This window comes from Narcine bancroftii, chromosome 1, assembly GCF_036971445.1.
Source record: "Narcine bancroftii isolate sNarBan1 chromosome 1, sNarBan1.hap1, whole genome shotgun sequence".
In the NCBI taxonomy this organism is placed as follows: domain Eukaryota; kingdom Metazoa; phylum Chordata; class Chondrichthyes; order Torpediniformes; family Narcinidae; genus Narcine; species Narcine bancroftii.
The window spans coordinates 305,460,661-305,485,085 of record NC_091469.1 but is presented as its reverse complement, the minus strand read 5'-3'; the positions used below and the strand labels follow the sequence as shown (position 1 = coordinate 305,485,085).

Here is a 24,425-nt window from a genome sequence, read left to right as displayed (position 1 = left end):
GTTTTAACCCCTAGATTCCAACAGTCCCCCTTTTGGTCTCATGAAAATGAGACCAACCACCAGTTAACTTATTAGATAGAGAAATCCGGGTTACATGCCAGGGTTGGCATTTCTGACCCCTTGTAATCATTACACTCTTGAGAGGGCAGTAGGGACAAATACATGCCTTGGGGTCTGGGGATGTCTCTCTGTGACAGCGCTCGTTGAATGAGGCACTGGAGGCAGGGAAGGATGCATGGGATCAGAATCAACGCCAAAACCACAAATCCAGCAACTAGCACTATAGTATGTATCCATCCCCAGTCTCCAGAGAACAAATTTCCCAGCCATGCGCTGCCCAAGGGTCGCCAGGTCTGAACCGGGACGTGAGCTAATTTGCGAATACCTGAAGAAATCTCCTTTACTGCTTGCCCATTGTCATCGATTTTTAAACAACAATAGATTCTACCATCAACAGTCCCCGGAGTCCAATATGTTCTTTAAAGGGACCCGTTCAGAAAGTTCTTAGTCCGTAGTTGCTCACAGGTTCTCAGTCGCCGCCGTACGAATCTGTTCCAGTGTCCGTGCTGGTGGGTCCGTGGCTGCACACTGACTCCAATGATACCACGTCTCGCCTTTTCCCTGTAGTCGAACCGCGTGGGACGTCCTCTCCACCACTCGGTAGGGTCCTGTCCACCTGGGCTCCGACCACTTTCCCTTGATGACCTTTAGCAGAATCCACTCCGCGACTGAAGGTATCGGTGTTTCCCCTTCTCTGTTGGGACTTGTGACCTGTTGTGAAAAATCTGACACCAGAGCCGTTAGTTTATCATAATACAGCCTGCATCCCATTGAACTTACCTCATTCTTCGTAGTCTGACTTCCGGCTCCTGGTCCCGGGAACTGGTGCCCCGTTCGTAGTTCATATGGAGTGAATCCTGTCACAGAACTTACCGAACTCCTTATTGACATTAATGCCAGAGGCAACGCATCCACCCAATTTAGTTTGGTCCGTGCCTGTACTTTCCCGATCTTACCTTTTATTGTTTGGTTCATCCTCTCCACTATTTTCTGCCATGTTAATGCCTTCATGGGTAAACGTAACATTTGGAGCATTCAGGATCTTTTCTAGTCTCGTCTGCCTTAACGAAGTCATTGTAAATGCTGTGGAGCTCACAAATGCTACAATACTATGTGTTGTTAATACTGTCAGGCCATGTCCCATTACTATGTGTGCCACCTTTTGTAGAATCTTTGCTACTCCTGCTGCATGTCTTGTACATGGTGGGTGTCTGTCTTCCGTTGGGTCTAGTGTGATACTCCCATACATGAGCACACATCTTCCACCCCCTTTTTTCTGAAAAAGAACACCATCAATTGTGTGTGCTTTTTCAGAAACATCCAAAAAGAAAGGTAGTTATAATTTGGAATCGCCAAATCTATAGCTGTTGTAAGAGCTTGCTTCAATAGAATAAAACTCATCTCAGCCTGTGCAGTCCAATCAAGTGTAGCTCCCAGATTCCTCATCCCCTGCTCATTCACCAAAGTTCGCAGTGGATGTGTCAACTCACCATACGATGGGATAAACTGCCTACTATAACCTGACAAACCCAAAAACAAAAGCATCTCCTTTACTGTCTTTGGTTTTGGATGATGTAGTATTGCATCTGCCAAATAGGGGTGTAATCTGACAGTTCGAAGGTCCTGGAATCAACCTGCTGACAAAAACCCACATCTGCTGATCCCACTGACCACAGGTTCTCAGGGAGAGAGTCTAGCATAGGGGCTGAGTCGGGGTGATCCATCTTCTCCCTACCATGAAATCGTTCAATCTGTCTATGCTCAAGGAGGACTTGATCATATGTAATGGACCAAATTCTGTATGCCTGAGCAGATGAGGAGAACTGCACTGTCGGTATTTGGGTGTCAGACCAGTCCCTTAGGGACTTCAAGTTCCGACACATCGGTCCCAAATCTTTTGCCTGATGAGTAGTGCCAATTGCAAGGGTGACATGAGGGATGGCCTCACCTGCCATCTCATACCATTCCAGCTGTTCAGATGTCAGTGCCACCACAGCGGCCACTCCCTCCTTTCCTATCACTATGTAGTCCGAATTAATTTCCCATTGCCTGCCCTCTACCTCTTCATCAAAGGCATGCTGATACATTTCATCCCCATCCCTATCGTAAAAGAGGGTCATATGGGGAGGGTCCGAGGGAGGGGTATACGGGTGTAACGTCTGGATCCACGGCTTCCATTGATTATAAAGCTTTAGCAGCCCTCCCTTCTGTGGGTCCTCAGGTTGCAGCAGCCCCCAGTAAATGTCAGCCCATTGTCCCTCAGACGCGGATCCTCCAGCTGCCGCCAACAACATCTGAGAACTGGAATGCAGTGTAGTTACTGAACAGTTCATAGAATATCCATTTGGAAAGGTGACCTCTATTCCGCTGGGTCCACAAAGGATCGATGCTCCGCACTTGACCAACAGGTCTCTGCCCAAAAGATTGGTAGGGCACCTGGCTGACAAAATGTATTGATGTGTAAAAGTCTGTCCTGCCACAGAAGTGACTAGTGGTGTAGAAAACGGCAGATTTTCTGGTGTACCCGAGAACCCTATCAGCTGGACGCTAGAGGATGATGTTTTATCTTGAAATTCAGTGCCAGTGAGTGTTGAAAATCTGGCTCCCGTATCCACTAAAAAGGATACTTCCATGTCCATAACTTTAATCTGCAGGAAAGGGTCTGCCAACCTAGCCTGCTCGTGGGTGCTCGGGTTCCGTCACTGTGGGCAATATTGCTCCTCCTCTGTCAGCAAAGGGAATTGTCTCTTTGGAGCTAAAGCCGCATGGGGTGCCTGATGTACCGGGGGTGGCACTGACGATCTCTGGGACTGGACCAATTTCTGCTGTTCTCTTTAACACCTCCTCGTGCCTTAATCTTCCTCCTAGACTGGTTTTCCATTCCCTTTGATTCTTGCGGGCCATTCTTTGTTCTGATCTGGCCTGTGTCTCCTGTGCTACTTCCCACCTCCTTCAGTTGAGCATTCCTCCTAAATCGTTTTATGCATATCCTCTCCCTGTATCTTGGGAGCAGCCAATTTTGTTCAGCCAACTTTGCTCCATGCTGTGACAGCCACTTAGCCACATTCCTCTTTCCCTGACTCATGCAGTACAAATAAACTTATTGATTAATCCTTTATTTCATAATGTTTTAACCCCTAGATTCCAACAAAACAAAGAAGCTAAAATCCAACTGCAACCCACATTTTTTGCCATCATTGTGGGAGGTGCTGAAAACAATCCACATCATCCGGAATATAGTAAAACATGAAAGTCTGCAGACACAATGCTGGGGAATCTCAGCAGGTCAAACAGTGCATTTTATATAACAAAGATAAAGATGGATAACCAACTTTTCAGGCTTGAGCTGTTCATTAAAGTTATGTATCTACATCAGTAAAGCATACTGTTTGATCTGCTGAATTTCTCCAGCATTGTGCTTTTATCTGGAATGTAATTCATCCAGTTAGCAAATGTATAATCTTTGATATTAAATGCAAAAGTCTGCAGACATCGTGGTTGAAGTAAAAACACAATGCTGGAGAAACACAGGAGGTCAAACAGTGTCCTTTATGTAGCAACATAATCAACATTTCAGGCTTGAGCCCTTCATGGTATGAAGCCCCTGATGATTATTTGATCAAAGGTTTATGTTTTTGATTGTCAACTGCTCTTCACAAACATAGAATTCACACTACAACTAGCATCCTGGATCCTGGATCCATCCTGCCACATCGCGAAAATGAGAGAACTTTTCGTTGAATGCATCTCTTACCAGGTCTTTAAAATTAGTTCTCCTTTCCATTTGAGGTTTCAATCTTCAAAGGTTGGAAGGGCATCCATAAGATGCTTAAAAAAAAAACAATTACAAAGGTATTCGGAAGAAAAGGGGATACCTTTTAAAGTACGCAGGTCCAACTTTTTGTCCATGAACTATATTAATTAGGACTTTTCCAGGGTTGGAATTTTTAGTGCATTCAGATCTTTTTATGCACTTATTTGTCCGCATTTCCCGGTTTTCTGAAGTCAGCAGCAATGATTTGGACGTTCCCTTTTCTCTTTGGAGGTACTAGTTGAAGGATTTGTGCATTGTCCAAATTATAAGTAAAATAAAAGTCTGCAGCAGGTACCGGGGTTGAAGAAAACACACAAAGCTGGAGAAACTCAGCACTTTATATAAGCAAAGATAAAGAAACTTAAACCTGACGTGTCTATGGTGAAGGGATCAAGCCCGAAATATCAGTTAGGTATCTTTGCCTTTGCTATGTAAATGACCCGCTGAGTTTCTCCAACGTGTTTTACTTGCCCGAATTTTCATTTTTGACAGCTACAGGGGTACATTTAATGTGGAGCACGGGCCCCACGACAGCTGCAGGGGGAGAGGGGGGACATTTAATGTGGTGGGACGGGCCCCACGACAACTACAGGGGGATATTTAATGTGGGACACGGGCCCCACGACAGCTGCAGGGGGGGGCATTTAATGTGGTGGGACGGGGAGCTTTGGATTGGCTATGATCGTTTATCATGGCGGCGCTGTTTGCACGGATCGTGTTTTACCCGAGTTTGGGCTACAATATCGTCATGTCAAAGGTGTTCGGTCGCCACTGGTATGACCGCATTGACCAAACTGTCATCATTGGGGCTCTCCCATTTCGCTCACTCAACGAGGAGGTAGGAACGGGCGAAGGAGCTGTCGGCGGCGCCGGTGGGAGCGCGCATGCGTTCTGCGAGAGGGACGGGGAGTGACAGGCAGGAGGAGGGGGGGGGGGGTGGGGGGTAGAGTGACAAGAAGGAGGAGGGGGAGAGTGACAAGAAGGAGAGGGGGAGAGTGACAAGAAGGAGAGGGGGAGAGTGACAAGAAGGAGGAGGGGGATAGAGAGAGTGTGATAGGCAGGAGGAGGGGGAGGCAGAGTGTGACAGGCAGGAGGAGGGAGAGAGAGAGAGAAAGTGACAGGCAGGAGGAGGGGGAGAGAGAGAAACTGACAGGCAGGAGGAGGGGGAGAGAGAAAGTGACAGGCAGAATGAGGGGGAGAGAGAGAAAGTGACAGGCAGGAGGAGGGGAGAGTGACAAGCAGGAGGAGGGGAGAGTGACAGGCAGGAGGAGAGGAGAGTGACAGGCAGGAGGAGGGGAGAGTGACAGACAGGAGGAGGGGAGAGTGACAGGCAGGAGGAGGGGAGAGTGACAGGCAGGAGGCGGGAGAGTGACAGGCAGGAGGCGGGGAGAGTGACAGGCAGGAGGCGGGGAGAGTGACAGGCAGGAGGAGGGGAGAGTGACAGGCAGGAGGAGGGGAGAGTGACAGGCAGGAGGAGGGGAGAGTGACAGGCAGGAGGAGGGGAGAGTGACAGGCAGGAGGAGGGGAGAGTGACAGGCAGGAGGAGGGGAGAGTGACAGGCAGGAGGAGGGGAGAGTGACAGGCAGGAGGAGGGGAGAGTGACAGGCAGGAGGAGGGGAGAGAGTGTGACAGGCAGGAGGAGGGGAGAGAGTGTGACAGGCAGGAGGGGGTAGAGTGACAGGCAGGAGGGGGTAGAGTGACAGGCAGGAGGCGGGGAGAGTGACAGGCAGGAGGAGGGGAGAGTGACAGGCAGGAGGAAGGGAGAGTGACAGGCAGGAGGAGGGGAGAGTGACAGGCAGGAGGCGGGGAGAGTGACAGGCAGGAGGAGGGGAGAGTGACAGGCAGGAGGCGGGGAGAGTGACAGGCAGGAGGCGGGGAGAGTGACAGGCAGGAGGAGGGGAGAGTGACAGGCAGGAGGAGGGGAGAGTGACAGGCAGGAGGAGGGGAGAGTGACAGGCAGGAGGAGGGGAGAGTGACAGGCAGGAGGAGGGGAGAGTGATAGGCAGGAGGAGGGGAGAGTGACAGGCAGGAGGCGGGGTGAGTGACAGGCAGGAGGCGGGGAGAGTGACAGGCAGGAGGCGGGGAGAGTGACAGGCAGGAGGCGGGGAGAGTGACAGGCAGGAGGCGGGGAGAGTGACAGGCAGGAGGCGGGGAGAGTGACAGGCAGGAGGCGGGGAGAGTGACAGGCAGGAGGAGGGGAGAGTGACAGGCAGGAGGAGGGGAGAGTGACAGGCAGGAGGAGGGGAGAGTGACAGGCAGGAGGAGGGGAGAGTGACAGGCAGGAGGAGGGGAGAGAGTGTGACAGGCAGGAGGAGGGGAGAGAGTGTGACAGGCAGGAGGCGGGGAGAGTGACAGGCAGGAGGAGGGGAGAGTGACAGGCAGGAGGAGGGGAGAGTGACAGGCAGGAGGCGGGAGAGTGACAGGCAGGAGGCGGGGAGAGTGACAGGCAAGAGGAGGGGAGAGTGACAGGCAGGAGGAGGGGAGAGTGACAGGCAGGAGGAGGGGAGAGTGACAGGCAGGAGGAGGGGAGAGTGACAGGCAGGAGGAGGGGAGAGTGACAGGCAGGAGGAGGGGAGAGAGTGTGACAGGCAGGAGGAGGGGAGAGTGTGTGACAGGCAGGAGGAGGGGAGAGTGTGTGACAGGCAGGAGGAGGGGAGAGAGTGTGACAGGCAGGAGGAGGGGAGAGAGTGTGACAGGCAGGAGGAGGGGAGAGAGTGTGACAGGCAGGAGGAGGGGAGAGAGTGTGACAGGCAGGAGGGAGTGTGACAGGCAGGAGGGAGTGTGACAGGCAGGAGGGAGTGTGACCGGCAGGAGGGAGTGTGACCGGCAGGAGGGAGTGTGACCGGCAGGAGGGAGTGTGACCGGCAGGAGGGAGTGTGACCGGCAGGAGGGAGTGTGACCGGCAGGAGGGAGTGTGACCGGCAGGAGGGAGTGTGACCGGCAGGAGGGAGTGTGACCGGCAGGAGGGAGTGTGACCGGCAGGAGGGAGTGTGACCGGCAGGAGGGAGTGTGACCGGCAGGAGGGAGTGTGACCGGCAGGAGGGAGTGTGACCGGCAGGAGGGAGTGTGACCGGCAGGAGGGAGTGTGACCGGCAGGAGGGAGTGTGACCGGCAGGAGGGAGTGTGACCGGCAGGAGGGAGTGTGACCGGCAGGAGGGAGTGTGACCGGCAGGAGGGAGTGTGACCGGCAGGAGGGAGTGTGACCGGCAGGAGGGAGTGTGACCGGCAGGAGGGAGTGTGACCGGCAGGAGGGAGTGTGACCGGCAGGAGGGAGTGTGACCGGCAGGAGGGAGTGTGACCGGCAGGAGGGAGTGTGACCGGCAGGAGGGAGTGTGACCGGCAGGAGGGAGTGTGACCGGCAGGAGGGAGTGTGACCGGCAGGAGGGAGTGTGACCGGCAGGAGGGAGTGTGACCGGCAGGAGGAGGGGAGAGAGTGTGACCGGCAGGGTGTTGGGTTTTTCCTCCTTTGTCTTTTGACAGTGAGGTGGGCTCTGCGGTCTTTTTCAAAGGAGGTTGCTGCCCGCCGAACTGTAAGGCGCCAAGATGCACGGTTTCAGGCGATATCAGCCCACTGGCGATGGTCTATGTGGCAGGCACCAAGAGCTTTCTTTAGGCAGTCCTTGTACCTCTTCTTTGGTGCACCTCTGTCTCGGTGGCCAGTGGAGAGCTCGCCATATAACACGATCTTGGGAAGGCTATGGTCCTCCATTCTGGAGACGTGACCTACCCAGCGCAGTTGGATCTTCAGCAGCGTGGATTCGATGGTGTCGGCCTCTGCCATCTCAAGTACTCCAATGAATGTTGAGAATGGAGCGGAGACAACGCTGGTGGATGCATTCTAGGAGCCGTAGGTGATGCCGGTAAAGGACCCATGATTCGGAGCCGAACAGGAGTGTGGGTATGACAACGGCTCTGTATACGCTAATCTTCGTGAGGTTTTTCAGTTGGTTGTTTTTCCAGACTTTTTTGTATAGTCTTCCAAAGGCGCTATTTGCCTTGGCGAGTCTGTTGTCTATCTCGTTGTCGATCCTTGATTCTGATGAAATGGTGCAGCCTAGATAGGTAAACTGGTTGACAGTTTTGAGTTTTGTGTGCCCGATGGAGATGTGGGGCTGGTAGTCATGGTAGGGAGTTGGCTGATGGAGGACCTCAGTTTTCTTCAGGCTGACTTCCGGCCAAACATTTTGGCAGTTTCCGCAAAACAGGACGTCAAGCTCTGAAGAGCAGGCTTTGAATGGGCAACTAAAGTGGCATCGTCTGCAAAGAGTAGTTCACGGACAAATTATAGTTGAAGTTAAAACACAAATTAAAATTTAGTAAACTGACTGTCCCTGCTGCTCGCGGCAGCCTGATGTCTGAATCCAATGTCTCATCGCGTTATATCTGCATTTGCATTAAATCGGGGTTCCACTGTAATTAGAGTGTGCTTCCATTGACTTTTTGAGGAAGAGTTCTAAAATCTCTTGACTCTGGAGTAAAGAAATGTTGTTCATCAATGATTTAAATAGGTAATCCCTTTTCTATATTTTAATCCTGTTGTTCTCGATTCTTCCACAGGATGAATTGTTCTCTCCCTGCCATTCTCTGAAAACTTCTCAGGATTTTGTATTTTTCAAAAAATTTGTACTTGCACTTAAAGGAGAACATTGCAGCACAGTACAGGCCATTCGACCCTCGATATTATGCTGACACACTTTCGTACCAAAAATAAATACTAAACCCTTTCTGTCTCTTAACTCTCTGTTTTTCTTTCATCCATTTGCCTGTCTAAGAGTCTTTTAAATGCTCCTAATGTTTCAGCCTGCACCACCATGCCTGGCAAGGCATTCCAGCCACCCATAACTCTCAGTGTTAATTGAAAAAAAAGAGCCCTGATGACTCCTCTATAGTTTTCTCCCATCACTTTGTACAGATGTTCTCTGGTGTTTGCTATCCTGCCCTGGGAAAAAAGATGCTGGCTGTCCTCTCAGAATCTTGTAGACCCCATTTAAGTCACCTCTCATCTTTCTTCACTCCAAAGAGAAAAGTCCTTGCTCTGTTAGCCTTGTCTCAGACTTTTTTTCCAATTCAGGCAATATCCAGGTAAATCTCCTCTGCATCCTCTCCATAGCTTTCACGTCCTTCCTATAATGAGACGACCAGAACTAAACACCATATGTGTGGTCTCACTAGAGATTTGTAGAATTGCAACATGACTTCTCGACTGTTGAACTCAATCCCCTGACTCATGAAGCCCAACATCCTATAGGCCTTCTTAACTATCCTATCAACCTGCATGGGAACTTTTGGAGATGTATGGATTTAGACCACAAGGTCCCCCTGTTCTTCCACACTGTTAAGTATGATGCCATTAACCTTAACCCTCAGGATTGACCTTCCAAAGTATATCACTTCACACTTATCTATATTGAACTAAATCTGCTACTTTACTGCCCAACTCTGCATCCTGTCGACATCCTTTTGTAACCTATGACAACCTTCAGCACTATCCACAACTCCTTCAACTTTTGTATTACCTGCAAACTTACTGACTCATCCTTCTGCTTATTCATCTAGATCATTTATAAAAATCAGAAAGAGCAGGGGCCCCAAAACAATCCCTGCAAAGCTCCACCAGTCACTCACCTCCAGGCAGAATACTTTTAAAATTGATCTTATTTGAAATACTGAAAAATTCATATTTAGTAACATTGCAGGATCTTTGGAGACTTTTATGCACATTTCACAAGTAGGTGCTAATTGAAATGACGTTGTGAAATGAATAGGCCATTGTTTTGGAGGAGACAAACTGGCTGTTTAAAAAGTACTTACAGCGTGCTCACAGAGATCACTCCTGGGTTTTGTTTATCTCAGACAACAGCTTGACCAAGGGGGAGAACTCCTGTGGTTTGCTGAAGAAGGTGGGGGTTTTTGCAAGTGAGAGAGTCACATGGCTTTCTGGCAGTCTCAGTTGGGGAAAGAGAGAGAGAAGACAAGCCCTCTCAGCTAATGTGTGTGACACTGAAAAGAGACTGAACAGTCACGGCTGAAACAAGCCAGAAAGAGGTGGTTGGAAACAGAAAGTTCCAGAACAGTGGATAGTTGGAAGTGCAATCTGACTTATGTTTCTCTTGGAATAAGAGGAACAGAATGGAACGCTGTGGTAGCCTAAAGAAAGAGGTTACCATCTGGAAAACCCTGATGGGGTTTCATCAGCGAGACCTTGAGGTGACTAATGGTGATACCTCGGTTGTGGAAATCCTGGAACAACAAATCTCTCTCTGCAAACCCTACAAGAACCTTCCTGAGCAGTAAACATTTACCTTTCAAACACCAAAGCCTGGTGAACTTTATACATGTTAAATTCTGTGCACAGTATAAGAATTGCCTGCATCCAGAGAACTTGGAAGAAGGAGAAGTGAGATTGAACTGTGAACCAAAAAACTTAAAGTTACACACACATTACATACACGTGTGCTTAGAATTAGAAGGGGGTTATTTTGGTTTAGTTAAGTATAGAGATACTGAAGAGGTACTGGGCTTCTCCTCCAGGTAAAACAAGGACTGGTTTGATGAAAACAACCAGGAAATCCAGGAGGTGCTGGCAAAGAAGCGATCTGCCCACCAGGCTCACCTTACAAAGCCATCCTGGCCAGAGAAGAAACAAGCCTTCCATCGTGCATGCAGCCATCTTCAGCGCAAACTCCGAGAGATCCAAAATGAGTGGTGGACTAGCCTCGCCAAACGAACCCAGCTCAGCACAGACATTGGCAACTTCAGGGGTTTTTATGAGGCTCTAAAGGCTGTGTACGGCCCCTCACCCCAAGTCCAAAGCCTGCTGCGCAGCTCAGATGGCAAAGTCCTCCTCAGCGACAAGATCTCCATCCTCAACCGATGGTCAGAACACTTCCAATCACTTTTCAGTGCCAACAGCTCAGTCCAAGAATCCGCCCTGCTCCAGCTCCCTCAACAGCCCCTAAGGCTAGAGCTGGATGAGGTCCTCATCCGGGAAGAGACATATAAGGCAATTGAACAACTGAAAAGTGGCAAAGCAGCAGGTATGGATGGAATCCCCTCCAAAGGTCTGGAAGGCTGGCGGCAAAACTCTGCATACCAAACTGCACGAGTTTTTCATGCTCTGCTGGGACCAAGGAAAGCTGCCTCAGGACCTTCGTGATGCCATCATCATCACCCTGTACAAAAACAAAAGCGAGAAATCAGACTGCTCAAACTACAGGGGAATCACGCTGCTCTCCATTGCAGGCAAAATCTTCGCTAGGATTCTCCTTAATAGACTAATACCTAGTGTCGCCGAGAATATTCTCCCAGAATCACAGTGCGGCTTTCGCACAAACAGAGGAACTGCTGACATGGTCTTTGCCCTCAGACAGCTCCAAGAAAAGTGCAGAGAACAAAACAAAGGACTCTACATCACCTTTGTTGACCTCACCAAAGCCTTCGACACCGTGAGCAGGAAAGGGCTTTGGCAAATACTAGAGCGCCTCGGATGCAACATGGTTATCCAACTGCACGAAAACCAACAAGGTCGGGTCAGATACAGCAATGAGCTCTCCGAACCCTTTTCCGTTGACAACGGTGTGAAACAAGGCTGCGTCCTCGCAGCAACCCTCTTTACTATCTTCTTCAGCATGATGCTGAAACAAGCCAATAAAGACCTCAACAATGAAGAGGCTGTTTACGTCCGGTACCGCACAGATGGCAGTCTCTTCAATCTGAGGCGCCTGCAAGCTCACACGAAGACGCAAGAGCAACTTGTCCGTGAACTACTCTTTGCAGACGATGCCGCTTTAGTTGCCCATTCAGAGCCAGCTCTCCAGCGCATGACGTCCTGTTTTGCGGAAACTGCCAAAATGTTTGGCCTGGAAGTCAGCCTGAAGAAAACGGAGGTCCTCCATCAGCCAGCTCCCCACCATGATCACCAGCCCCCCCCCCTCCCCCGCCACATCTCCATCGGGCACATTGAACTCAAAATGGTCAACCAGTTTACCTACCTCGGCTGCACCATTTCATCTGATGCAAGGATCGACAAAGAGATAGACAACAGACTCGCCAAGGCAAATAGTGCCTTTGGAAGACTACACAAAAGAATCTGGAAAAACAACCACCTGAAGAAACACACAAAGATCAGCGTGTACAGAGCTGTTGTCATACCCACGCTCCTGTTCGGCTCCGAATCATGGGTCCTCTACCGGCATCACCTACGGCTCCTAGAATGCTTCCATCAGCGCTGTCTCCGCTCCATCCTCAACATTCATTGGAATGACTTCATCACCAACATCGAAGTACTCGAGCTGGCAGAGTCCGCAAGCATCAAATCCATGCTGCTGAAGACCCAACTGCGCTGGGTGGGTCACATCTCCAGAATGGAGGACCATCGCCTTCCCAAGATCGTGTTAACTGGCCACCGAGACAGAGGTGCACCAAAGAAGAGGTACAAGGACTGCTTAAAGAAATCTCTTGGTGCCTGCCACATTGACCATCGCCAGTGGGCTGATCTCGCCTCCAATCGTGCATCTTGGCGCCTCACAGTTTGACGGGCAGCAACCTCCTTTGAAGAAGACCGCAGAGCCCTCCTCACTGACAAAAGACAAAGGAGAAAAAACCCAAAACCCAACCCCAACCCACCCATTTTCCCTTGCAACCGCTGCAACCGTGCCTGTCTGTCCTGCATTGGACTTGTCAGTCACCAACGAGCCTGCAGCAGATGTGGACATACCCCTCCATAAATCTTCGTCCGCGAAGCCAAGTCAAAGAAGAAGAAGTATAGAGATAAATTAAAGTTTAATTCTGTTTTCATGTTTAAAGTTGATTAAAAACAACTTTTGTGTTTTAAAAACTACTTGACTTGGTGAATGTCTATTGCTGCTGGGTTTTGGGGTCCTTTGGGCTCATAACACTACTACTCTCTGCTTTCAACATGCAAGCCAATTTTTAATCCACACAGCCAAGGTTCCATCAATCCCATCCCTGCCTCATGACTTTCTGGATACCTCTCATGGTGGAATTTGTCAACTGCTTTACAAAAATCCATATACACAGCATCCAGTATCTGACCTATGTCGATTTCTTATGTTACCTCCTCAAAAAAAATCATTAGTTATGTGAGGCATGACCTTCCCCTCACAATGCTGACTATCCCTGAGTAGACTGCTCCAAACACTCATAAATCCTGTCCTTAAGAATCCTCTCGAATAGTTCGCACACCACTGACAATCAAGTAAGTAAGGCTCACTGATCTATAATTCCCAGGATTCTAATTATTACCCTTTTTAAACAAGGAGACCACATTTGCCATTTTCCAATCCTCCGGCACCTTCCCTGTGGCCAAGGAGGACTCCGAGATCACAGCCAACAAATACATAGCAACCTGGGATAAATCCTGTCAGGGCCTGGAGAATTGTCAGTCTTACTGTTTTTAAGATGATCCAATACTTCCTGAAGCTCAACATTGTCCAGCCTGTCCCTATTCTGGCCTCCTCCTGATCAAGGTCCTTTTTTGTCAGTGAGGTGGGCTCTGCGGTCTTCTTCAAAGGAGGCTGCTGCCCGCCAAACTGTGAGGCGCCAAGATGCACGGTTTGAGGCGTTATCAGCCCACTGGCGGTGGTCAATGTGGCAGGCACCAAGAGATTTCTTTAGGCAGTCCTTGTACCTTTTCTTTGGTGCACCTCTGTCACGGTGGCCAGTGGAGAGCTCGCCATATAATACGATCTTGGGAAGGCGATGGTCCTCCATTCTGGAGACGTGGCCCATCCAGCGCAGCTGGATCTTCAGCAGCGTGGACTCGATGCTGTCGACCTCTGCCATCTCGAGTACCTCGACGTTAGGGGTGTGAGCGCTCCAATGGATGTTGAGGATGGAGCGGAGACAACGCTGGTGGAAGCGTTCTAGGAGCCGTAGGTGGTGCCGGTAGAGGACCCATGATTCGGAGCCGAACAGGAGTGTGGGTATGACAACGGCTCTGTATACGCTTATCTTTGTGAGGTTTTTCAGTTGGTTGTTTTTCCAGACTCTTTTGTGTAGTCTTCCAAAGGCGCTATTTGCCTTGGCGAGTCTGTTGTCTATCTCATTGTCGATCCTTGCATCTGATGAAATGGTGCAGCCGAGATAGGTAAACTGGTTGACCGTTTTGAGTTTTGTGTGCCCGATGGAGATGTGGGGGGGCTGGTAGTCATGGTGGGGAGCTGGCTGATGGAGGACCTCAGTTTTCTTCAGGCTGACTTCCAGGCCAAACATTTTGGCAGTTTCCGCAAAGCAGGACGTCAAGCGCTGAAGAGCTGGTTCTGAATGGGCAACCCCCCCCCCCTCCTTTTTACCCCCTCCATAAATCTTCGTCCGCGAAGCCAAGCCAAAGAGAAGAGACTGAGGCAAAGTATTCATTTCAGGGGCTGATTGAGTTCTTCCAGAATGTTTGTGTGTGTCTTTTTTTTTTACTTCAATCTCAGTGTGTGTTTCTCACAATCTTATTTTGACATGCTTGTGGTTCTTCTCCATCTCTAACCCAGATTTTTTTCTAAACGATCTGTATGCTTATAATTACTTTAATCCTTTTGAGAGATTTACTGTTGTGTCGAGCACAACTTCACATCTTCAAATTTGCCTTTCACCTTGTACATATTTTTGATGTTCTTTCTTTATCAAAGGGTGATAAAGAATTTTCATGAGCCTTCGTGTTCATCCTTTTGTACAAGCATACTTGGGACACAAAAGCTCCATATGTAAAAATTCCACTTCTTTCTGATCTACATCTTTCAATAATTTTAATGTGTTTGGATTTTCAGTTAGTGAGAAAAGAGAATGTACGAGGTGTGATAACCATGAATGAAGATTATGAAACAAAATTCTTTGTAAACACATCTGAGGTAAGTGGAAAAAATTAAATCTAATAAAAATAGGTTTCCAAGTTATTGATTTTCAAGGAAAAAAAATCACTGTGTGGTCAGAGATTTAGGAGGGTATGTTGATACGCAAATGCATGCATAAATGGCATTTGTTATGAATCCGGTCATGGTAACAAACCTTTCTGCTGAGAGAAGGTTGAGAGAATTGGGCAAGGAATGCATTAAATAATTTTGTCGCATTTAAGAAAGCTTAAGCGACATTACATTGGTAGAAATAGCTAGCCCTGGTGATTTTTACCATGTATGGTCAAATCTTGACCTGTGGTTAGATATGCTAATGTGGTTGAGACATTTTGGTTCAGTTTCAGATAGCTTCCATAAAGAGGAAATGAATGAATAGTGGATATTTATGATGTTGACTGAAAATGTTTTGGCCTTTCTGATATTTAGTTGGAAGAAATTGCTGAAAATCCAGTAGTAATGTCAGATTATAGTCTCACAGCCTAAGTCCAGCCATGGTGAGGTAAAGCTGAATCTCATCATTTTATGTGTGGGAACTGATAGAATTTTTGGGTGACGTTGCCATTAAGAGATTGGAGGAGAGTTCTGATAATAAATCTTGAAGAGTGAACAGCAAAGTAAACAATGAAGGGAAATGTTGCTGACTGATGCTATTTCCTTTGGCCTGATAGCTAAATGCTCTTACAATTGGCCCGCTTTCAGACCTTCCAATCTACTACTTGATATCTCTATAATATTAATTTTTCATGTCATAGAAGCTGAATGAAAGCAAAATATTCAAAGAAAATTCAGGAAACAGGATTTATGTTACTCACCTTGTATTTGAATAGGGCCATGCTTCAGAGCAGGCATATTGTTAGTATTGTCAACGAGGTCAAGAATGCACAATTTGAGCTTTCTATTAGTTAATGGTAGCACAACTTAACTGACCTGTATTCATATGAATTTTATTTTTACCAGTTTTACCAGATGTTCTCGCTGACTTGTAAATTAAAATTCAGCAGGAGTAGTGAACCTTGGAATTATACAGTTTCGGTTCAGTTTTGTTTGGTATTGTTGCTTTTTTGAAAATTCGTTTCATTTCTATATTGCAGAGTGCAAGATCAGTTAATGAAAGGTTTTGCCTATCCTAAAAAGAAACTGCAAGAGTCACTATAATGCTGTGTCGCAATAATTTAGATAAACCAGTTTTTCAATAGATGAGAGATTTGTTGAAATTTTATTACCCATTTCAATGTGTGTGCGTGCAACATCTTTTGTAGTTTAGCCATGGGACTGGAAGCAAGTTCGTCAAATAACGTTGACCCTATCCTGAGATTATATTGCAATGAATGGAACTGAGACATTTATTGAAAAAAAAATGCATGGTTTGAGATGTACCTTTACTCTCTCTATTTTCATCCTAACTCTGCCCATTTCTGAGTAGAATTTGTGTTTCAGGAATGGGAGTCACTTGGAGTTGAACAGTTAAGACTCAGCACCGTTGACATACTTGGCGTACCGAAATTGGAAGACCTGAAAAAGGGTGTTGATTTCCTTACTAAATATCGTAATGAAGGAAGCTGTGTCTATGTGCACTGCAAGGCTGGACGCTCCCGTAGTGCCACTATGGTGGCAGCGTACTTAATTCATGTATGTTGACTAATACTAAATCTTAAATGGTAATGTACAATGGCAACAACCAGTACTTGTATCTTGTGTTCCAAGGCAGTTGCTTGGAGCATTGGCAAATGAAATTTTTAAAATTTTTATTTTTATTTTTCACACTATAAACCATATTGATCAAAATACATACATTTTCCTTCTTGAATATATAGTGTCGTTTTCTCCCCCCCTTCCCTCCCTCCCTCCCTACCTCCCCTCCCATTTATTTAAAGTTCAGAAAATAAGATACATTAAACCCGTCAAACTATGTTGTCACTCAATAAAAATAAACAAGAAATTCCACTGAGTCAGTTCTTTTCATTCTCTTCTCCTTCTGTCATTTTAGGTGGTAGATGTCCCCGGTAGGTTTTCTCTATTATCTTTCATGTATGGCTCCCATATTTGTTCAAATATTGTAATGTTATTTCTTAAATTATATGTTATTTTTTCTAATGGAATACATTTATCATTTCTATATACCATTGTTGTATTCTCAAGTTATCTTCTAATTTCCAGGCTGACATAATACATTTTTTTGCTACAGCTAGGGCTATCCTAACAAATCTTTTTTTGTGCACCATCCAAATCAAGTCAAAATTCTTTGTTTTTTATGTTACTTAGGAGGAAAATCTCTGGGTTTTTTGGAATATTGCTTTTTGTGATTTTATTTAATATCTGGTTTAGATCTTCCCAAAATGTTTTCACTTTCTCACATGTCCAAATTGCATGAATTGTTGTTCCCATTTCCTTTTTACAGCGAAAACATCTGTCAGATACTGTTGGGTCCCATTTATTTAACTTTTGAGGTGTAATTTATAGCCTGTGTGTCCAGTTATTTTGTATCATACGTAACCTCGTATTTATTGTATTTCTCATAGTTCCTGAGCATAACTTCTCCCATGTTTCCTTCTTTATCTTTATGTTTAGATCTTGTTCCCATTTTTGTTTAGTTTTACCATTTGTTTCCTCATTCTCCTTTTCTTGTAGTTTAATATACATGTTTGTTACAAATTTTTTGATTATCATTGTGTCTGTAATCACATATTCAAAATTACTTCCCTCTGGTAACCTCAGACTGCTTCCCAATTTGTCCTTCAAGTAGGATTTCAGTTGGTAGTATGCCAACACTGTATCGTGAGTTGTATTATATTTATCCTTCATTTGTTCAAAGGATAATAATTTATTTCCCGAAAAGCAATTTTCTATTCTTTTGATCCCTTTTTTCTCCCATTCTCTAAAGGAAAGGTTATCTATTGCAAAAGGGATTAGCTGATTTTGCATCAGTATTAGTTTTGGTAGTTGGTAATTTGTTTTATTCCTTTCTACATGAATCTTCCAAATATTGAGCAGATGTTGTAATACTGGAGAATTCCTACATTGTACCAATTTTTCATCCCATTTATATAATATATGTTCAGATATCTTCTCCCATATTTTATCTAGTTCTAATCTAGTCCAATCTGGCTTTTCCCTTGTTTGATAAAAATCTGATAGGTATCTTAATTGTGCGGCTCTATAATAATTTTTAAAATTTGGCAGTTGTTAGCCTCCTTGTTTATACCATTCTGTTAATTTATCTAGTGCTATCCTCGGTTTCCCCCCTTTCCATAAGAATTTCCTTATTATTTTCTTTAACTCCTTGAAGAATTTCTCTGTCAAGTGTATTGGCAATGCCTGAAATAGGTATTGTATCCTTGGGAAAATGTTCATTTTAATACAGTTTATCCTTCCTATTAGTGTTAGTGGTAAGTCTTTCCAATGCTCTAAGACGTCTTGTAATTTTTTTCATTAGTGGATAATAATTGAGTTTATATAGATGGCCGAGGTTTTTATTTATTTGTATACCTAGGTATCGCATTGCTTGCGTTTGCCATCTGAATGGTGATTCTTTCTTAAATTTTGAGAAATCCGCATTATTCATTGTCATTGCTTCACTTTTATTTGCGTTAATCTTGTACCCCAACACTTCTCCATATTCCTTCAATTTCTTATGTAATTCTTTCATTGATATTTCTGGTTCTGTTAAGTATACTATAACGTCAATAAATTGATTTTATATTCCTTGTCTTTTATTTTTATCCCTTTTATTTTATTTTCTGTTCTTATCAGTTCTGCCAGTGGTTCTATGGCTAACGCGAACAATAAGGGCGATAGTGGGCATCCCTGACTTGTTGATCTGCTTAAGTTAAATTGTTTTGATATATATCCATTTACTGTCACTTTCGCCAATGGCCCCTTATGTAATGCTTTAATCCAATTAATATATTTCTCTGGTAAGCTGAATTTTTGTAGTACTTTGAATAAATAATTCCATTCTACTCTGTTAAAGGCCTTCTCTGCGTCTAAAGCAACCGCTACTTTTGGAGCCTTATTTCCTTCTACTGCATGAATTAAGTTAATAAATTTACAAATATTGTCTGTTGTTCGTCTTTTTTTAATAAATCCAGTTTGGTCTAGATTTACTATTTTTGGTACATAGTCGGCTAATCTGTTTGCTAATAGTTTAGCTATTATCTTATAATCTGTGTTAAGTAAAGATATTGGTCTATATGATGCTGGTGCGAGTGGATCTTTCCCTGTCTTTGGTATTACTGTAATTATTGCTGTTTTGCATGAATCTGGTAAGCTTTGTGTTTTATCAATCTGGTTGATTACTTCCAGGAGGGGAGGAATTAATAAATCTTTAAATGTTTTATAGAATTCTGTTGGGAATCCATCCTCTCCTGGTGTTTTATTATTCGGTACTTTTTTTATTATCTCTTGTGTTTCTACTATTTCAAATGGTTCTGTTAATTTATTTTGTTCCTGTTTGTAGTTTCGTAGTTCAATTTTAGTTAAAAATTCATCTATTTTGTCTTCTTTCCCTTCATTTTCAGTTTGGTATAATTGTTCGTAGAATTCTCTGAAGTTTTCATGAATCTCCATTGGATTATATGTGATTTGCTTGTCTTTTTCCTTGATGCCAATACCATTCTCTTAGTTTGTTCTGTCTTAAGCTGCCACGCTAGAATTTTGTGCATTTTTTCTACTAGTTCATAATATTTCTGTTTTGTCTTCATTATGTTCTTCTCCACCTTGTATGTTTGTAGTGTTTCATATTTTTTTATCTGCCAATTCTCTTCTTTTAGTTGTCTCTTCCTTCATTGCTAATTCTTTTTCTATATTTGCTATTTCCCTCTCCAACTGCTCTGTTTCCTGATTGTAGTCCTTCTTCATCTTGGTTACATAACTTATTATTTGCCCTCTGATGAACGCTTTCATTGCGTCCCATAGTATAGACTTATCTTTCACTGATTCCGTATTTATTTCAAAGTACATTTTAATTTGTCATTCAATGAATTCTCTAAAATCCTGCCTTTTAAGTAGCATGGAGTTTAATCTCCATCTCTACATTCTTGGAGGGATGTCCTCTAACTCTATTGTCAATATCAGGGGTGAGTGGTCCGATAATAGTCTAGCTTTATATTCTGTTTTCCTAACTCTGTCTTGCATGCGAGCTGATAACAGGAATAGGTCTATTCTTGAGTACGTTTTATGTCTACCCAAATAATATGAACATTCCTTTTCCTTTGAGTGTTGTTTCCTCCATATATCCAAAAGTTGCATTTCATGCATCGATTTAATTATAAATTTGGTTACTTTGTTCTTTCTGTTAATTTTTTTTCCCAGTTTTATCCATGTTTGAATCCAAATTAAGGTTGAAATCCCCTCCTATTAGTATGTTGCCTTGCATGTCTGCTATCTTCACAAAAATATCTTGCATAAATTTTAGATCTTCTTCGTTAGGTGAATATACATTGAGTAAATTCCAAAACTCTGAATATATCTGATATTTTATCATTACATATCTCCCTGCTGGATCTATTATTTCCTCTTCTATTTTGATTGGTACATTTTTACTGATTAATATAGCTACTCCTCTAGTTTTTGAATTATATGACACTGCTGTTACATGTCCTATCCAGTCTCTCTTTAATTTCTTGTGCTCCACTTCAGTTAAGTGTGTTTCTTGTACGAATGCTATATCAATTTTTTTTCTTTTTGCAGCAAATTTAGCAGTTTCTTCCTTTTGATTTGGTTATGTATTCCATTAATATTTAAAGTCATATAGTTCAACATAGCCATTTCATACTTTGTTTATCTTTCCTTTCCATTTCCTCATCATCACCTTTCCTTCTTATCCATTTCTGCTTTCTTGTTTTGAACACTTTATAAGACAACATTTCTAAAACATAAAACATTTCCCTTATTCTCCTATCTAAAATTCCTTTAACCCCACTATCCCCTCCCCTTCCTGAGTTGCCCTTTATCCCTTGTCGGGCAACCACATCTCCCCTCTCCATTTGGATTGGCGAATTCACTCGCAAATGACCTTTTATAATCAGTAAAATTAAAATGTTGAACAATATTAAGTTTAATTTTGTGATAAGGAGAGTACATTTATTTGATCTAGAAACTCTGACATTGAAATAAAATTATTCTTAAATTCAGAACTATAGAGATGATAATAAAATTGTCAAAAGCCTCTTTAATTTTTAGAATGATCTGTAGTCTTTGTAATACCTTTCAATTGTCCTGCAAGTAACTTGCCAGATTTTCACAATAAATCTAAAAGTAACTCTTACTTCTCAACAATTGTTGTTCCATAGGGTATGTAGAGAAAATATTAAATTTTGTTTTGAGTTCATTTCTTCTGTATAGTTCCAGATCTTTATTTTGAGCAAATAGTATATCAATTTGATCAATATTTCTCAGGAGGAAATTTCTCTTGCAATCACTTCATTACAGTTTGGTAAATCTTCCCTGTAGAATTTTATAAACTCTTCTCTAAATGGCTTGTACCTTATTTAAGTTCTGTGTTTGAAGATTCATTTAAAGAGGGAAAGCTTCCCTTGTTTTTTAATGAGGCTAGTATTTCTCTTTTTTGAAAAAAGGGAAAGAAATAACAAAATGTGCTTCTTCTAGACCCATTTAATTAATTAACATTGATGTGAAGATTTTATCTAAAGTTTTAGTGCATAGATTAGAAAATATTTTACCAATAATTATTAACTCTGACCAAACAGGTTTTATTAAAAATTGTTATTCTTATAATATATCAAGTACTGAATATACTATATTTGCCTTCTACCCCATAACTGAAAAAAAAAATGTTTGATTGAGTAGAATGGGAATATTTATTTGTTACTTTAAAGAAATTTAATTTTGGTCTAGATTTCATTAATTGGATTAAATTATTATATTCATGTCCTATGGCTTCAATTTGTTCTAATTACAACAGTCAAATGTTTAGGCTATATCGGAAAATGCAACAGGGTAGAGAATTTAAAGGAATAACCACAAATGGAATTGAACATAAAGTATGCAGATGATCTATTATTTTTTTATTTCAAATCCAGAGGCTTCTATACCAAATATATTAATTATGCTCACTCAATTTGGACAATTTTTGGGTTATAAAATAAATTTGCACAAAAGTGAATTTTTACCTTAAATGGGAACTTTTTATATTTATCCTAATTTTCCTTTTAAAATAGTAAAAGTTTAATCTTACCATATAATATTTAGCTCCTAAATCTTTAATCTGGTTGTAAGATTGAAATGTAAATTTGCTTCAAATATTCTTCATGTCATAATTTTAATGCCTAGCTTTACAAACAGGGAAATGAGTATCCCCTAACTTGATTGGGAAGCTTAAGCCAGAATTACTTTAAATGGCTGTAAGAATTTATTAACTGTAAGAACAAATCACAAATTGCATTATTCAATTCCCAATTCTGATTTTTGGAAGATTTAGAAAATATAAAATATATCAACATGCATTGCTGACATCTTATTTCTTTCTTAGTTTTTTTTTTTCTGTCCCATATTATTTGTATGGGAGTGGGGTAACACTTTCATGAGTTTTCTCTGGAAATATTTCTGTAGTTTAAGGGGTTTAACCACTATCTGTATACTTGTTACAACTACTTAGGAGGTTTTGACATTTCTGTGTAAACAATAAACAACTGGCCCTTGCACTCCACCTCTCTTTTGTATTTTGTCATATTTATTTTGTCATTTATATTACCTTATTTTGCTATCTTCTACATTTCTGTCTTTTCTAATCATTTCACCACATGTGGAAATTCAAAATTGTTTCCTCTTATCATTGAAATATTCAGGATTGATTGAGCAACTTTTTCTGTATTTGTTATTGGCAGGAATTTGTTTAATGTTTAATAGGGAAGCTTTCATTCAGAATATATGCTCATACTAATTAAGTTCCAATTCCATATCTTTAATTCTAATGCTTTCTATATTTGCAGAACAAAGTTTCAAGTATGGCCCATTCATTTTCCAGAAGTTTTTTTTCTTTCTGCTGTGACTTATTCTTTACTAAACTTATTAACCTTTCTGCATTGAACTATATCCTGTGAAATACTTGTGTTGAGATTGTTTTGACCTGGCAGGATGCCTTGCATTCCATCACCATGTTCTTCAGTGTAACCTTGTTTGTTTGCCTTTTTTATATCTAAAATGGCATCCACTTTGTTCCTGCAGTTTTCTCTTTCCTGGTACTCCACCAATTTGAAGCCAGTACTTCGGCACAATTTTGACATTGCCTTCTGCTGCCTAATATTCCTTTCTGTTTTGGAGTAACCAGTAAATGGAATGCTTTCAGCTCTAATACTCAAATAATTGAACAATTATTTAAATTCAGGTTATATTGATTTGTTAGAGTAATACTGAATTAATTCAGCTGTAACATTCTGAAGCTAACTTGATGGTGTTTAGAAAAAATCCTTTCATAACTGGTGGTTCTTAAATTTGTTTTAGCTACATCATTGGAGTCCAAAGAAGGCATGTGAATATATTGCATCTATCAGATCTCATATTATTATTCGTAGTGGTCAGTTTAAGATTCTGAAGAACTATTACTGTGAACTATTCTCAGAAGACCCAGATGTCTTGTGCGAAACAAAAAGTGCTGCTTTCAAGTCATAAAGCCCTCAAGTTCCAGATATAAAGATGCTACTGCCTTTAAATGGTTCCTGCTGAGAAATTAACAAAAGGAAGTTACAGTTGGGTTTCAACTTTGCAATCACCAGATGTCAGCCACAAGTTGATATTTGTTCATGTGTGTTTATAATAGGAGAAATGTTTACTATGGATGCATTGAGAAAGCTTTCAGTCCATTTTGAATTTATAGAAAGATGGTGTTAAAAGTTTCCAATCCTAGGGAATAGTTATTTTGAACAATTCAGAGATGTTCACATCTTCTTTACCAATTGTTAATTTAAGAGAAAATGTCATGTCAGCTTTCTGAACTCATGTAATAACTGTTATATTGGAGTAGTTTAAAATTGCTGCATCATCTTGTGCTTGTAAAAGGATATTGCACTCTTTTCCATATTATTTGTTCATGAAGGTGGATCGTCTTCAGACACTAGATAAAATGAACAATTTTGTTGTTGATGTGATTGTAAATATTATCTGAAAGGGATTAATTCCATAATCCCAGATTTCTAAGAGGAGCTGTTCAAATGCACGTTCTGTTGAGAATTTCAGATTGGACAATTACTCCCATGCATACTTTTTTTTAAAAAAAGTTTGTGTTAATGAATTTTGTTGTTGAAATAAAATTATAAATAAATAATTTTACACTAACTATTTGAGTTTGGTAAAATTAAATGTTTCTTTAATTGTAGATATGAGCATCAACATTCTTGATTTTGTTTTCCCTTTGCTAAAGGTAGCATACATTTGAGCGCATTCTTTAAAGATGTGTTTTTATAGAAATATTCATATTTAATGAGTATTTTCCAATTGGGAGTATTACGCAAATAGACTTTTATAACTGACATCCTAATTCTATCACATGAATAGGTTCAGATATTCAGAAAGTTTTATGCTTCCTTTTTCAAGTTCTGCAGATATCAAGTTGAGACCATTCAAACTCTTTTGCCTTGAGGTTGTCTCTGACCAGAGACTTCATTCCATCAGTTTGAACCATCTTGCATCACTGAAAACAATGGTACTTCATTTAATTATTCAAACTAGCATTA

General features: G+C 42.6%; 1 protein-coding gene across 1 annotated transcript; it reads left to right on the top strand.

Annotated features, from left to right (window-relative positions):
- The first annotated feature begins 4,487 nt into the window (after positions 1–4,487).
- ptpmt1 (protein tyrosine phosphatase mitochondrial 1) lies at positions 4,488–23,999 on the top strand. The gene is made up of 4 exons (XM_069906041.1): positions 4,488–4,712; positions 14,653–14,733; positions 16,174–16,365; positions 23,197–23,999. Exons 1-4 carry the CDS (start codon positions 4,566–4,568, stop codon positions 23,362–23,364), a joined length of 588 nt encoding a protein of 195 aa, XP_069762142.1. The 5' UTR covers positions 4,488–4,565; the 3' UTR covers positions 23,365–23,999.
- Positions 24,000–24,425: the final 426 nt, after the last annotated feature.